Here is a 17,429-nt window from a genome sequence, read left to right as displayed (position 1 = left end):
CATAGTCTCTACTCCATCTTGGAAAAAAAAAAAAAAGCAACAACAACCCAGCACCATGTAACATGACTGGAGCTAGCTTTCTCTAACGCCACATGTAGAGCCTGGCTTCCCTAGTAGGTCAGCTGGGCTCTTCCAGGGTCCAAAGAAGCACATACATTTTCGAGCATTCCTTCCGACAGGTTAAGCTTGGCTGTGTTTTGAGACTAAGCCCACGACTAGAGATTTCTAGAAATCATGCCCCTCCTCCGGCACCCAGCTAAGGGCATCATGTTTTTATATTAGCTATTAATGAGTCATTATTAATATATTTGTAATGGTTACAAATAAGAGTCAAGATCCTATGATCACTATTCTATTCTTCTCTCTAAAAAGAATTACTACCTGCTTGTGTGAGCCTTTCCAGAACCTTCTATGCATTTATGCACACAGAGGCCCTCCTGAAATTGTATTGTGTTGTGCTTTTAAAAACAAAACAAAAAAATAGAATATCACATGTATCCTTTTTAACTTGCTTTATTTCACTGAAAAGTAAGGCTTCGTATCTTTTCGTGTTAGCAGGAATAGCTCGACTAGTGCTTTCAAGTGCTACAGAGCATGTCACAATATAGATACACCATGATTAATTTAATCACACACCACAACCCCCCCCCCCCCCCCACCAATGAACCTTTAATAACCTCGAGGCTTTTGCTACTCAAAATAACACCATCATCAACATCTTCGGGTACACACCTCTTGGGGTACACGTATGAGCAGAAATTTCTCTATGATATGTACCACGATGTGGAGTCATAAGATCATAGGTTCCACGCTTTCATAATTTCAATAAATACTTCCAAATAAACTCCGCCCAACAACGTGCTCCAAAACATGGTGTACTCACTTGGAAGCCTGAATCCACTCGTCATAGAGTTCAAAGGTCATAAGAGGTTCCGGCAACTCTCGGAGGTAAGATTTCAAAGCTCCTGGACATGAACACAATATTGGCCATGAGCCACCTTACGTTGGCACGGTCATGTTCTACCAGCCAGCATCACCCGTGGGGGTGCATCTGGGGATGGGTTCCTCAACCCGCACACCACAATCCAATGGTGGTGGTCTCCCACGTGAATGGATCAGAGGCTCTGGCATGGCAGTGGGACCCAGACGGCCGATCACATTGTTTTCTCTCGCTATTTCCCACCGTCACCTCCTCTTCTCTTGGTACATTGGGGAGATCTCCAAGGGGCCCTAGCAATCCAACTTGAAACTGAGCCTTGAGTGGACTCATCTGAAGTATGTTGGGAAGCCACTGGCTCAGGTGTCACGTGACCACACGCCCTTTGTGTGAGCCTCTACAGCACATGGTGGCACCTCGCTAAGGGGCCATGGGCACCCACCTGCAATTGCATGGGGATCTGCCGAGTATTCCTGCACATCAACCACGCAGCAGTCCAGGGCAGCTTTCAGCTTCTTCAACTTGGAAGCAGATGGTGCCACGCGGAAGAGTCCCTGCAACGGCACAGGGAGTCAGTGCCTGGCCCTGCAACTCAAAGGCACGAAAGCAGAACAAACACAAAGTCTCCCCACTCCCTCCCTCCGGTAACTCCTCGAGGCATGTTTCCCGATACTGTTTCCCAGGATCATAGCTGCCCGCTCTCTAAATGTCTCCACCTTTAGACGTAAGCAACTTTTGAGCAGGAACTGGGCCTCACCCACTGTTGCGTCCCAGAGCCTAGGATGGGATGACCTATCATTCTGTTTTGGTAAGTATCTGCTGAATAAATGAACCTTGGGCACTGCAACTTCTTGTGTATTTAAGATCTTTTTGCAGAAGAAGTTGGCCAACACCTGGTCAGACATGGGGTATCTACGAAGCTGGATCTGAAAAGGTCTAGAGGGTGAGCACATGTGTGTGTAATAGAAGACACAGGGCTCTACTTTCAGAGACAAAGTCTATGTCCTCAGAGGACAGGCAAGCTAGGGGTGGTCTGTAAGGGGGAGATGCCTCCTTCAGCCACTCCATGTTTCATTCTTTTTTTATTTTATTTATTCATGAGAGAGAGAGAGAGAGAGAGAGAGAGAAGGCAGAGACAGAGACAGAGGCAGAGGGAGAAGCAGGCTCCATGCAGGGAACCTGACGTGGGACTCGATCCCAGGTCTCCAGGATCACACCCTGGGCTGAAGGTGGCACTAAACTGTTGAGCCACCCAGGCTGCCCCCAGTGTTCCATTCTTAAGGCTCTCTCTGAATCACTGCCACCTCTTCTAAGCCAACCCCTGTACCTCATACAAAAGTGAGCTCTGAAGAGAAAGAGAAGAAGGAGACAGGGGTGTATTAAGGAGACGATTGCAGATACAAGTTAGAAGGGAACCCCCAAGTCACAGGTGAGTTAGACACAGTTGAAGAGCTACCGGCTGGTTTCATCTTCTTAGCTCCTGGTATTCTGTGCTGCAACCCACAGACTGAGAGACAGGCTCGCAGAACAGTCTTTGCTCTTTCAACCTGTTGTGGTTACCACTCGGATCTCCAAGTTTCTTCAGAAGAAAATGTTCCTGATCTGGAATACTGAGTGTCTGGCCTGCTAAGATCGCTCACTCCATTCTAAGTAGATAGATGTCCAAAGCTCTCTGGCACATATGTGAGGAAGTGCCATAAACACGTTTGGGCTAGTGTATAACTAAGGCTGCTATGACCAAGAGCAAGCTACAGCACATATCAAAGGAGTGGGCTGGATCCTCATAAAACCTTGTCACTGCCTTACAGGAAACCAAATGCAATGGCATTTGGTGATGGACAAGACCAAAGAGAAGAGAGTACACAAGTCATATAGAAACCTGTAGATTTTTTACTGTGTTACTGAGAAGGCTGTTTCACTGAGTGATGTATAAAAACCAAGAGGAGACAGAAAGGATTCGTATAACAGCTAGTGAGTCCAGTTTGGGGGTGTCCAAGGAACCTGTGCACATATTGAGGAAATGGTGGCACACGTGCGAGTGGAGACCAGAGGAAGGGGGAAGACCCCAGATACTCACTGAGGGCATGGATAGAGTGGTGGTGCTGATAATCCCAATGCCGCTGGCAGGGGCAAGAGGGGGATCAGGGAACCAAGGAAGGTGCTAGTTTCAAGAACAGCTATGCCACTAACTTCACAGGTGGTAGCATGGCCAAGACAGCTGCCCTGAGTCCTGGGATTTGGCAAGCTGGAGTCCCTGGGGACCGCAGAGACAGGTGTGGCCCAGGCGTGAGGGCAGAGCGGAGCTGCAGAAGAGTGAGAGGGGCTAAGGGTGCAGGGGAAGCACATGTGGAGGGTTCCTATAAGAAGCTGGATGACACCAAACACAAAATCAAAGGGCTAGGGAAGGAGTAGGAGGTTGTAGTTGGGTTGGAAAAAGATATATTTTTTTCCAGCCTAGGGACAACCTGTGTACTTGTTACTAAGAGGAAATGAGCTGGTGCAGAGTAGGGAAAAACAGGAAAAAGAGAGAAGAGAGAGACAGAGACAGAGAGAGGCCTAGCAAGAGGTGGAAAGAACCAGTTGACACTAATTAGATAGCTGAAGATATTAACAAATGACTTTTCCTTTTTGTATATAATGTTTTTATGTTCCATAGAGCATATAATTACAATTTATTCCCTATCTTTTAGAGAAACATACTGAAGTGATGCAGATGAAATGACACAATGTCTGGGACTGGCTTCCAATTATCCAAGGCAGGCGTCAGGGCGGGGGTGGGGAGGTGGGGACAGGAATGGAGGTAGAAGGGAAGCACAACTGTCCATAAGCTGGTTATTTTATCATTATTTTATCTTTTGTGTGCAGTTTTTCTGTAATTTTAAAGAGTGACATTGGGTGGATGGGTGGGGGTGTTGGTGAGGCCCAGTGCACTTCCGTCTACAAAGCTCTGACTCAGGGATTGTAAAGATCTCCTCATCTAGTCACTGACAACAGACACAAGAATGCCCGGCACTTAAAATGTGGTCCACAGGGACACCTGGCGAGCTCAGGGGTTGAGCATTTGCCTTCGGCTCAGATTGCTATCCCAGGGTCCTGGGATCGAGTCCTGCATTGGGCTCCCCGCATGGGGCCTGCTTCTCCCTCTGCCTGTGTCTCTGCCTCTCTCTCTCTCTCTGTTTCTCATGAATACATAAAATCTAAAAAAAATAAAAATGTGGTCCATAAAACCACATTTATCCCCACCCCTTGAGAACAGCCAGCACGTCAACATGCCTGGCATCAAAGCGGAAGCCAACATGCATCTGAACAATCCTGGCTTCCTTCTCAATTAGCTCTGCTTGTCGCACATGACCCAGGGCTCACTTAAAGACTTATGGCTGTTTTGAATTAGTTGGGGACATTTGATAGATGCTAGACATGTATCCCCCCGCAAGTTCAGAAGCCACCATCTCCTCCATGAGTACTTGGCTCAGCGATACCGGTACATCCTAAGTAAATATCGACTGGCTGGCTGATCAGATCAAGGGAAGATGGAGCAGAGATTTTAAAATAGCTTAAAGAAGACAACAATCGCCAGGTCCACCTCCCAGGAAATGGTTTACACAGCAATAAAACCACAGTCGCCGACTTCCCAACAGACATCTTTACATGTGGCTCTTAAAAAGGGCTTGCTAATGTCTCTATCAATCCTGTTTCCAGGATCTCTATAAAAGAGTTATGATCAAGAAGGTTAAAAGGTCTACTTGTCAAAGGAGGGGGCGTATCAAGCACAAAATGAAGAGGAGGAGGAAGGTGCAGAGGAAGGGGAGAAAGGGGATGAATGGCGATGGGAGCACCAGCAGCAGAATCAGCAGCAGCATGACCACATCTTGTTAAATAGGAAGACAGGCTGGCTGGAGGGTGTCTAGAAGCTCCTCAGGGCCAGTGGCATCAGCCTCCCACAATCCTTCCTCTTTCCCTTCCTGAAAAGTGAAGGCTCACAGAGAAAGCAGGACCGACATGTGTGCTATAGGATGGGGAGCTGTCCCACACCATGATGTGTCTGGGTCAGTGGGGAGCTGGGGACAGGAGGAGAATCTGGGGCCTGGAGCCAACATCTGCTGGGGACTGGGGTCAGCCGTCGCTGGACCTACCTCCTCCTGCATCCCACACTCGAGGAGCATCGTCACACAGGCCTCAATGGGGAAGGCGATCTCCCGGCCGCTGATCATGAGGTGCTCCTCCAGGGGCTTCCCGAAGGAAGGCTTCTCGACCCAGGCCTCTGAGTGGGGAAGCAAGAAAGGGGTCTGTCAGCGGTGAGAGAAGGGTGCTCGCTCGTGCTGGAGTATTTCTTTTCCTCTGGTCAGACCGATTTGCCTGACTATGGAAGACAGGGAGGCCCAGCTGAGTCTCCGTTCTTGTGGTTTGGGGATGAGGGAGGAGACTGGGTGGGGCAGAGGGCTGGCTAGCTGCATCCAGACCTGCTGGGCTTCGTGCTGCATATGCACCAACCACACACACCTGTGCCCACCCTCTGAACTCAGCCTCCCGAGGGGGACAGTGAGTGTGGGTGCGCTGTGCTGCCCTCCACCTGCATCAGGGGACCAGCCTGGGAAGTTCTAGAGGCTTGTTTACGTGGGGCCCTATTGGGAGAGTGTGAGGGTGGAGGAGATATAGGGAGCAGGGGTCTCATCCCAGCAGGCAAGCAGCTCACCCACTTCCCTACTCCAAGGAAGGTCTCTCACTTACCCTGCTGTGCTTTTATCTGAGGCAACACAGCCTGCAAGAGTGTCAGTGACTTCCTGTGGTACTCTGCTTGCACTTCTATGAGCTGAGGAGACACAAGGGTGAGCATTACCCTTTGCCAGAGGGTGGGGAGCCTGGCTCCTGTGCCCGGGGTGGGGGTGGGGGCTCTGCATGAAGGTGCTACCTGGCTCCTGGGGAAAGAGGGGGAGGCCCCTGCTCTCTCCCAGTCCACCGAAAATGATGCCTTGAGCATGCTTCCTCCTCAGCCTCTGGAGCAAAGCAGTCACCACAACTGGATGTTTGGGAGGCAGGAGAGCCACTAAGGATGAGGGGACCTCCCCTGGCTGGAGCCTGACACAGATGGCTTGCCTTCACTGCGAACCTACCTTGCCTCCCACCCCATCCTCAAAGCTATGCAGAGAAGTGCAACAGGAAAATATAAATGGGGAACACTCAGAAATCCGTTTGCCTAGGGGTACCTGGGTGGCTCAGTTGGTTAAGTGTCTAATTCTTGGTTTCAGCTTAGGTCATGATCTCAGGGCTGTGGGGTCGAGCCCCGTGATGGGCTCTGCACTTAGCGTGGAGTCTGCTTGGGATTCTCTCTCTTCCCCTCTCCGCCCAGCCCTGAGTGCACACATGTGCACTCTCTCTCTCAAGTAAATAAATAAATCTTAAAAAAGAAAAAAAACTGAGTTTGTCTAGAAGACAGAGCTAAATGCTAGGCTGTATATGATCTTCGTTTCTGCAAGTGTGTTGAATATATGTGATCAGAAAATGTGTGGCTTGATCCACAATCATCAAGTACTTTGGGAATTCAATTGTTCTGACTCTAGTGATGCAGCCTGAACACCCAATTCTCTCAATTAGTCTGTTTTGATCATCTCACTACTAAAATAGCTGCTGAGGGACGCCTGGGTGGCTCACTGGTTGAACGTCCGCCTTCAGCTCAGGGCATGACCCCGGGGTCCTGGGATCGTGTCCCACATCGGGCTCCCCACAGGGAGCTTGCTTCTCCCTCTGCCTGTGTCTCTGCCTCTCTGTGTCTCATGAGTAAATAAATAAAATCTTAAAAAAAAAAAAAAAAAAACAGCTGCTGAAATGTTAACAAGAGCAGATGAACCCCAGTAAGCAACAGGTCTGCCATTTCTGTTCAGAACCCCCCCCCCATAACTGGGTGCGTGTGAGGGAAAGGGGAGGAAATCGCTCTGTTTAAATGCTTGGCGTGGCTTGTTTACAGTTATATCTAAGTAAAATAACTAGAAACTATCAAGAATTAAACCAAAAAAAAAAAAAAATCGGAGCACTGAAATAAATGGTACATAAATGCCAAGCCGGCAGTCCAAGAGAAGACTTGGAATGTCAAAAATGTCATTAGTTCCAGAAATTCTAAAATATTATCTCTGTAAATATACCCAGTGGAATATACTTGAGAAAGTGCTATTATTTTAAAACAAACTTTCCGGGCTGGAAGGAATGCTTATCAGTTCTTTTTTAGGGTCAGAGGAACGTCTCTGAAGGTCTGGACCACTCACTGGTCACAGCACTGGGGGGACTATTACCAGGCCCAGGGCACGTCTGCCACAATTATAATTTTAAAAATTTTCAGGATTTCTCCTCCTTACTTTCCTTATCCCATCACTTCCCCAGTTCATGTAAGGTTTGAGTTTTGTCCCCAGCTTTAAAGGCAGGTGATCTTAACTGGATTTTTAATTTGTATTTTTTTCTCTCAAGTTATTTATTTATTAGTTTTTCAAATTATTGCTGGCTTGGTTTGGTTTGGTTTTTTACTTGCCTTGCACTTTCCCTGGTAAAGAGCCAGGGTCTTAATTATTTGGACCTGATTATTCAAGTATGGATGACTCAGATCCTGTTTCTCGACGGTCTAAATCTGCTCTCATCAAGGAGAGACAGGCATACAGGCTACATTAATCATCCTTTACTTACTTGTCCTTGTCTTTGGCCAAAATCGAAATGAGAGACAATTACGGACTGAGGGCGGGGTTGGCTTCTTCTCCCCAAGTTTCTTGTTTATGACAGACCCAGGTTTTTTAACCTCGGCCCAAATGACATTTGGGACTGAGTCATTCTTAGCTGTAGGGGACTGTTCTGTGAATTGTAGGATGGATACTTAACAGTGTCCCTGACCTATTCTCCCTAAATGCCCTTCCCCTAGTGGTGACAGCCCAAAGTGCCTGCAGACATGGCTGAAGATCCACTGGAAGAGAGGATAAAATCACCTCTGGTTGAGAACCACTGCCACAGACCACAGAGTGGCAATAATCCTCATGGATAGGTTGAGTTTTATTATTACGTTTGTAGAGAAATCCATACAAGGAGAAGTAGAAGACCAGATTTATTCAGACACAAAACAGTTAAAAACTGTACTCTATCCCATGGCGTGCTCCACCAAGGGCCATTCGGTTCCATGCCACATTCTTTCCCATCCACACCCTGGCTCTTGTGAACAGACAGTAAGTGCTCTTACCTTCCCGGACCCTTACCGTTTGAAAGTAGTTTGCATAGTCAATTTCTTTGGCCACAAAACTGTACATGTCTGCCGATAGCTGGTCCTGTGGAAGGTAAAATGCACAACCAAGGTAAAACACAGAACAATCGAGCCGCTAACACATGAGTCTAGACATCACAGAAGCAAGAGGCTTTGCTGCTGTTTAATCTCATTTTTAATAAGTCCCAACATGTCACAAGACTTTTCTCTTGGACATTCCCATGTTTCCCAACCATGACTCTGGGGAATGAGTAAGTGTGGAGAGAGCACCTATGCCAGCAGTTTCCCCTGGGGATTGTAACACATGAACCACGTCCAGAGTCAGGAAAGCTGGTGTGGGGGAGTGATGTGCAAATTACTTCCCTACGTCTCTGCATCCTATGCTACCACTCCTGAAATGGTCCACCATTTCCTCTCCTTGATGGCTGTACTGCTTTGCTGTCCTTCATCCCCAGTACTGAGTGGCCAATCACAACCATGTGGGAAATAGGTGGAAACACACCAATTTGGGGAAAATCAGATAAGAGATGGGCAGGTTCAAAGGAGGGCTGCTGATTCATAATTTGGGAAAACCAGGATTTAGTCAAGGTCATGGGCAAATTTCCTGGTGTTAACTGTCCTCCACCACCCAGCTCTCTCTGGGATCAGGGAGGCAATGACATAACATGGCATCTGAAACTATTCCTCCGAAAATAGTTTGGTTTCATGTCCATAGCGAGGTCCAATAAAAGTACATCCTGAGAAGGATGTAGACTCTGTCACTAACCATGTTTCTTGGCATGCCATGTCTTGGACCTTGTTGGCACAAGTTAGGTGATCCCTAAATGTCCTCCCTGTTTGGTAGCCTAGGGCAGGAGATCTTTATAAGGGATGCTTCGTTGAGAAGAATCTGTGATGTAAGAGTTGAGGAAGATGTGAGAACAGCACAAGAAAGCTGATCCAGATGTTGAATGAATTCAAGCAAGCAACTACACACTTCAGGAGGAGCCTGATTCACGGAACCCTCAAACATTCTGCACCAACCCCATAACCCTCAGCCCCTCCAGCTGCCAGTGTGAAGCTATTCTCAGAGCACTGCGATGTGAGCAGCAATCTGTTTACTTTTCTAGTATCCTTGACAGGTAAAGAGTGGGAAAGAGTTCTTGCACCCAAGGTATGGAGTTAAAAGGGAAATCTGTTCTCTGGAGAGCTTTAAGCACAGGTTAATCAATGCTACACTTGGTCCAGTTTCAAAGAGTGAAGAAAGAGGGGGGAAAATGAATTAACATTCGTTGGGAACAGTCTAGGTGCCAGGCACAATGTTACATGGAGTTCTCATCTAACTCTCTTAGCTTAAGTGCTGAATTCCCAATTAGCTACCAAGAGTTCGAGGATCTTATCAGGTCTGGCCTCCACCATCTTAAATGTGTTTCGCTGTTGTAAGAGATGAAGAAACACAGGCTCAGAAATGGTGCCTTTCCCTAGGCATAAAATGTGTTCTAAGCCTCAGCTCATCCTCACTAGAGCATCCCTGCAGTGAAAGCCTTTGTTGGGCTGCTAAATCTAGCAAAGGTTCTAGAGGAATCAACTTCGTCTGTCATCCCCACAGCCACTTCGGCCAGGAGATATCCATCACTAGCCATTGTGAGGGAGGTATGTCAAGTCAGGGAAAACACAAAGGGTCAGTATGGCTTGGTAGACGGAGAAAAGGGAGGGACTCCCCCCACCTCGAAAGACTAAATGTCACGCTAAATACACTATCAATGACTCAGCATTTGAGCTTTGCCAAAAGATGATCTTAGAAAAGTCAGACAGATTGTCTTGTCTCTGAGTGCCCTCAGGAACACCAAAGGGTTTTTCAAAGGTATAATTAGATTACTGTCTTACTGAGTTAACAATATGGATCCCAAATAAGCTGCACTGCAAGTCAGAAATAAAAGTGGACACTAAATCCAATTTCCATGTCTCTAAATCATTAGTGAATTTTCTTTATAAAGAAAAAAAATGACATCAAGAATCACCAGAATTTAATGTTTCAAAAATCATCTGTTTTGTGATTTTGCAACTAACCTACACTCAGAAAAAGAGAGTAAATAATCAAGTTCACCTGCAACCCCATCACACAGAGATAAGCTGGAAACACCAGGATGTCTGTTCATTTTGTATCTATTTTAATCAGTCATATGTTTCATATGATTGCTTGGTTTACAAAAATCGAACCAGACTGTTTTGCAGCTCATTACCCCCCCCAGATAAACACTCTTTCTAGTGGTCACATGATATTTAATATGTGGCTGGATCATGTGTCTATTGCTGGATATTGTGTTTCTAATTTTTCAGTATAACAACACTTGAAAAGCATTTGTTCACACAGGTGTGCATCCATCTCTTGATTATTTCCTTAGGACATATTCTGTAGTTTAAAATGAATTTTGGTTATGTATTTCCTTACAGTTAAATTTAAAAGTATTAGCAAGATAATAATGACTTGGGAAATTAGGGCTTCTGGTTAAAAAAGAAAAAAACATGACACCTGGGCATATCATATTCAAACTTCAGAAAATAAAAAATAAGGAATATTGAAAGAAGTCAGAGGTTAAAAACATTTACCAAGAGAAAAACAAAGATGAGAATTACATCTGACCTCACCTCAGAAACCATGTGAGCCAGAAGAGGGTGGAGTAAAATATTTAAAGTGTTGAGAAGAACAACAAAACAAGAACAAAACCCGCCAACCTAGAATTCTGTACCCTACAAAATTACCTTCTAAAGGGACTTGAAGAAACTTACAGAATTTGTTGTCCATAGAGCTGTCTGATGAGAAATGCTAAAAGAAAGTTCTTTAAGGTAGAATGCAAAAGATATAGGTCAGAAACTCTGACCCACACAAAGAGAGGCAGAGCATCAGAGAATGGGTAGTGAAACTAGGATAAAACTTTTTTCTTTTTTGTCTTTTAAAGATTTTATTTATTTACTCATGAGAGACACAGAGACAGAGGCAGAGCCACAGGCAGAGACAGAAACAGGCTCCCTGTGGGGAGCCCAATGTAGGACTTGATCCCAGGACCCCAGGATCATGACCTGAGCCAAAGGCAGATGCTCAACCACTGAGCCACCCAAGTGTCCCTAAAACTTTTATTTTTCTTATTCTTAATTGAAAAGATAAGTTTATTGAGAATGATAGCAATAATGTATTCACATATATGTCAATGTATCCATGTATTCAGATACACACACATGAATATATTGATACATTCATATAAACACACCTGTCCTTATGTCTGCTTATGTACAAGCCAGTGGAGGGAACCAGGGATATTTTGTTACTAAAAGATACTTGCACTATATATGAAATGGTATCTAGCTATTCCAAAGTCCACTTGGCTTAGTTGTAAATGTATACTACAAACTCTAAGGCAACCACTAAAACAAAACAAAACAACAACAACAACAAAAAAAAAGTATAAGTGATATGCTGAGAAAGAAAGAAAACCATATGAAATGCTAACATAAAACCTCAAAAGGTAGAAAACCTGAAGGCAGAAACAGTAAAGAATAAGGGCAACAAGTAGAAAACAGGAACAATTATGATAGATATTAATCCAACTACATTCAATAATTGTTTAAACAACAATAAAAATCCACCAATTAAAAGACTGAGATTGTCAGAGTGAATCAAATACCACAGCCTAACTATATAAGAGTGACAAGAAAACCACTTTCAGTGTAAAAATATGTACAGATTAAAAGTAAAAAGATGGAAAAAGAGGGACATTTGGGTGGCTCAGTGGTTGTGTGTCTTTGGTTCAGGTAGTGATCCCAAGGTCCTGGGATCGAGTCCTGCATCGGGCTCCCTACAGGGAGCCTGCTTCTCCCTCTGCCTATGTCTCTGCCTCTCTCTCTGTGTCTCTCATGCATAAATAAAATCTTTAAAAAAGATGGAAAAAGACAGTCTGTTAACACTAATGAAGAGAATGTGGGAGTGGCCTCTATGTCACAGCAACTGGAATACAGAGCAAGAGAAATTATCAGGAATAAAGAGGGACAACATCAATGCTAAAGGGATCATTCTACAAGATGTAATAATCCTTTGTGTGTATGCACCTGACAAGAGAGCATCAGAGTACATGGGGCAAAAGTGACAGAACTGGAAGGACGAATACAGGAATCCATTATCATCGTTGGAGACTTGAACACCATCCATCAGAAATGGACAGATCCAATAGACAGAACAGTGGTTGTGGACATAGCTGAACTCAACGGCGCCATCCATTACTAGACAGAGCTGACAACCACAGACTACGTCATCCAACAGCAGCAGAATACACGTTCTTCCCAAGCTCACGAGGAATGTCTACTAAGAGAGATCACATCATGGGCCATAAAACATATTTTAACAAATCTAAAAGAATCGAAATCATATGGTGTTGGCTCTCTGACCACCATACAATTGAGTCAGAAATAAAATCACAGAAATAGAGCTGGAAAACCCCCCAATACTTGGAGATTAAACACCCCAATGCTGAATAACAACCCACTTTAAAAGTGGGCAAAAGATCTGAACAGACATATCACCGAAGTATAAATACAGATGGCAAGTAACCATATGAAAAGATGTTCATCATCTTACAGCATAAGGGAAATACAAATTAGAATAATTTGCACCCCTGCTGGAACGTCCCATAGTCAAAACACAGACCACACCAAATGCTTTAACCTTAGTGGAAGATCCCTGGAACCATTTCCCATGCAAAGGAATACATGCATATAAACAAGTTTTTTAATGGCAGACATCAAAAAAGTGACAAATAGCAGACTCGAAAAAATGATCTGCAACACGAGAGACAGAAGAACGTGTAATACCCCAATGCAGAGAACTTATATAAATTGATATTTAAGAAAAACAGAAATGTCAGTCCAGTTACCAAGACAAATAGGCAATTTACCAACCTGGCAATGTCTATGCATATCTGAAGACTAGCCAATAAAGACACAAAGGTATACTCAGCACCACTAATATTCAGGGAAATTAAAATTACAGTAGCATAGAGATAAGATAGCTTTATCCCCTCCCCCCCAAAAAAGCAGACTGGCAAAAGCTGAAAACAGGTACAATATATGTCACAGAGAAAGATGTGGGGAAACGTGCAATTCTGTATATTGCTGGTGGGAATGTGAACTGGTACTTCCTTCTTAGGGAAGTGAACTGTCACTATCTATTAAACTTTAAAATGTAGAGTCTTTGATCTAAAAATATCACTTTGGAGCAGCTATCATATAAAAAAAATTACCAGTGCATAAGAATATAAAGATGTTGACTGTATTATATTACTTCTGGTGATGGCAAAAAACAAAACATACTAGTTTGAGTATCCATCAACAGGAAAAATGTTACACAAGTCGGGTGTATATATGTCCCCACGATGGAATAATATGGACTTTATTAAAAAGATTACATTAGATGTATAGCTACTAACCTGGAGAGATATCCAGGATGGATTGAGAAAAGCAACTGGTAAATTAATATGAACAAGAGAACTAACTATTCTATAAACACACATACAAACAAAACAAGTAACTGGGAAAACTCTCGACGAGTGTGTATGTTATGAAAAAAAGAGGTGGGAGTCTACAACTGGCCTCCTCATCTTTTATGGCCAATGGGCATGTAATAGAGTGGCACCATGAACAATAATTCTGAACCAATATTGGTGAGGAGGGGTATCTGGTCATCCTCTCTGGAAACAACCCCAGAGGGGTTGCTGGGCAGGAATGGGGGGCTATTACTGATATTTTTCTTGATATATTTTCATACTTTTTCACTGGTTATGGTGAAATGCATTACTTTTTAAATCTGTGAACATGTTTTTTGGTAAAGACAGCAGATGTAAAAAGCTGCAGAACAGTGTATTAAACTTCCGTTCTGACGCACTTGGAGAGTCATATCCCGTATCCCCTCTAGACCACTGTCTCTCGTCTGTTACAGCATAATTTTCTAAGAAATAGAATTCTTAACTAAAGAACACATGGGTAGACACCACATGGGTAGCATGGATAGACACCACACAGAGTAAAAGTGAAACTGGTGTGATTGTTACACTTGGTGAATGGCACCAGCTAGGTATTTGCCATTGACACCACAGCTCAAATGATAAATCAGCTGTACTCACGATGAATCTTGGATCTGATGAAGTGTTTCGAAGTCTTACTTTGCCTGATTCCCATAGTACCGTAGGCGGAGAGGTCATGAATTCTTTACCAACTTGTCAGTGTTTCTAATTCTGGAGAGCAATTCTATCAGCCCCTGAATGTCACCTGAATGCAAGGCTGAAGCCACTCATGCAGAGATAAGCCAGTGGGCAAGCTGACAAGATCAGAAAAAGCCACAAAGAACAGAGATGTGTGCACGCAAAGTGGCTCTGCTCTTTTAAAACCATATGAGATTAAGACAACAGGTGGGTACCCAGCCGACTTCCAGAAACAGGAATTGGATCTCCTCATTCCTTGGATCTAAACAGCAACAGACATATGGATGCACGTACACACGGGGTATCATGAATGCTATCTTGCTAGTTTTGCTCCATGCAACATCTGTGGCCAAGATGGAAAACATCTGAACAGGTGCAACAAAGGGCATCTGACATTCCTGAGTTCAGAGCCATGGATTTCTTAGAATGAGGCAGTTCTCTCTTGACAAGTGGGAACTCCTCTTTTCCCTATCTCCCTGGTCAGCATTTCAAGTTCACAGCTGAGGACGTCCCCAGAGGCAAGAGATTGGTTAAGGGACTCAGGGAATATTACGAGGTGAACAAAAAGATAAAACCATTTACCATCTACAGAGAGTCAAGGCTGGTCTATTGTCTAAATTCTCGACTGTTCTGACTCCATTCTGTGGGACTCAGATGCCTTACAAAAGCTTCACAGAGACACTGAGGCCATTTCTTCTGTGCCTGCCATGCAGGAACCCTGGTGCTAACCCACTGCTGCACTCCCTACTCATTGAGGCCGCCTCCAAGCCCCAATTCTTAAGGCTCATCCCAGCCTCTGGAGATGCTAGTGAGCAAGCTTGGTGACATTCAGCTCATCCAGAGCTCACGCTTAGGGTTTTAGTCCAACACCAGTGAAGAAAGAAGGACTCTTTCAGTGCCACCCCTCCCCATTTGTCCCGGTAAAGAGAAGCAAAGAGGTGGGGGGTACCCTGCAAATCTCCACTCTGTTGGCAGCCTCTTCCATTTCTTCCCTGAGGGCATCGGCTTTGGCACCCGCAGGTTGTAAGCCACTGGACAAACCTGAAGATTTGGAAGTCTGCTGCCACCTGATGGAAAACAGGAGGAAAAGAAGAGAGGCGTGAGACAGGTAGAGAGCCCCCGGAGCACCGTGGGAACAGGAACGGGGGTTACAAACATTGTCCAGGGGGAAGGAGGGCAGCTGTGGCTGGACGCAGGGGCTCAGCTGTCCCTTGGGATGGAGCAGGCATCCCCCCAGCTTGCCATCAACATTCCCTGACCGTCCCGTGGGCTCTGAGTCTAGAGACGCTCGCCAATCTGGCTGAATCCAACCATGGGTACCAGCTGAGAGGAGCAGAAGAGAATGTAAATTAATCTGAAAACTCCAAAAATAATCTCCACTGGCCAGCACAAAAAGCCTCCTATCAACATTCAGATACTGCATTTATCTTATTTCCTTCAACTCTGCATGGAGAACACCGGTCATTGGAAGATGCTGCTCTGGAAAGTTCCATGGAGAAGTACAAATGCAGGGATCCACAATAGGTTCTGGTTACATGGAGTCTGTAAATTCGACGGCTCATGGGGGCCGTGGAGTAAGAGCACTGAGTCAAATGGGTCATTATCTTAAAAACTAGTCTACCCAGGGTCCCTGGGTGGCTCAGTGGTTGAGCATCTGCCTTTGGCTCAGGTCATGATTCCCCCTAGGATCGAGTCCTACATTGGGCTCCCCACAGGGAGCCTGCTTCTCCCTCTGCCTGTGTCTCTGCCTCTCTCTGTGTCTCTCATGAATAAATAAATAAAATCTTTAAAAAAAAAACTAGTCAATCCTTTATTTCTTACTTGTAACTGGGATATGAGATGCACAAACACTTCATGGCCCTAAGAAAAACAATAGTGTCACCAGGGTGACAAAGGGCAGCTAAAGCTAACACCTGATTCCTGACTGCAGGCTCTGGAAGTCAGGAGGGACACTGAAGGGAAGTGGAAGGGGACCCTGGTGCAGGTGCTGCCCTACCTCAATTGATAAAAGAAGCTGCGAACTGTCATGTGAACCCTCCTGATGAGGGTTTGCTATTAGCAAAAAAAGAACAAAATAAAGGATTCTGTGTTACTTAAAAAATGTATGTTCACAGTGGCAGAGGGTGGGCACCTGGGTGGTTCAGTCGGGTACACTTCAGACTCTTGATTTCGGCTCAGGTCATGATCTCGGGGTCATGAGACTGAACCCCCCAACCCCCTCGCCCCACCCACAGGATCAAGCTTTGCACTCAGCAGGAGTCTGCTTGAGATTCTCTCTTTCCCTCTGCTTCTACTTATACTCACTTTCTCAAAAAAATAAAATATTTTTAAAAAATGCATTCACAGGAAAATTGCTTAAAAAGGCTTTGGGATGTCATGCTGGCTTGAAGGTCCAGAGATGGACACACAAGTTTTGGGAACTATTCCTCATCCGAGAGAAGAATTCAGGGCAAATTAGCAAGGAACTATTCTATTCAAAGATGCTGGACACTCTAAACTCACAGATATGGATTAGCAAAAATTCCTGGGTAGTTCTTTCTCATAATGGTTTGCCAGTCAAAAATGATATACTTAATAAACCTCGCAGGTTTAGCCATTTGAAACAAAGTATTAAAGTGTTGTGAAGACTTTGTGTGTGTGTGTGTGTGTGTGTGTGTGTCAAATAAAACAGAAGATGCCATGGCTGTAATTTAGATTGCTGATAATGAACATGGTAGATTATGAGATTAAGCTCAGGGGCGCCTAGCTGGCTCAATTCATAGAGCATGGGGCTCTTGATCTCAGGGTCACGAGTTTAGGCCCCACGTTGGGCATGGAACCTACTTAAAAACAAATAACAAATTAAAAAAAAACATTTAAAGCTATAACCACCATGTAGCTCATACTACCTGAAGAAAAAACAAGGAACCAACATATATGTGAAAAAAATAAAGTGACCACAGATGCTGATTTTTATGGCTTCGAAGATCTGGGCTTGATTTAAAACAAAACAAAACAAAACAAAAAAAACCACGGATATACTTAAAATGTGTCT

At 44.7% G+C, this 17,429-nt stretch overlaps 1 protein-coding gene across 6 annotated transcripts in view; it reads right to left on the bottom strand.

Moving 5' to 3' along the window:
- Window positions 1–17,429, bottom strand: part of ARHGAP44 (Rho GTPase activating protein 44) — a 168,691-nt gene that overhangs the window by 33,232 nt on the left and 118,030 nt on the right. For all 6 annotated transcript variants that reach the window (XM_025428334.3, XM_025428335.3, XM_025428336.3 and 3 more), the window contains 6 exons: window positions 15,345–15,462; window positions 8,164–8,232; window positions 5,666–5,747; window positions 5,071–5,198; window positions 1,380–1,491; window positions 884–965 (listed from right to left, as the gene is read on the bottom strand). In XM_025428334.3, the coding sequence (XP_025284119.1) occupies window positions 884–965; window positions 1,380–1,491; window positions 5,071–5,198; window positions 5,666–5,747; window positions 8,164–8,232; window positions 15,345–15,462 (591 nt within the window). The remainder of the gene's footprint in view (window positions 1–883; window positions 966–1,379; window positions 1,492–5,070; window positions 5,199–5,665; window positions 5,748–8,163; window positions 8,233–15,344; window positions 15,463–17,429) is intronic.

Source organism: Canis lupus, chromosome 5 (assembly GCF_003254725.2).
Source record: "Canis lupus dingo isolate Sandy chromosome 5, ASM325472v2, whole genome shotgun sequence".
NCBI lineage: Eukaryota > Metazoa > Chordata > Mammalia > Carnivora > Canidae > Canis > Canis lupus.
This window is presented reverse-complemented; position numbering and strand designations above follow the sequence as displayed.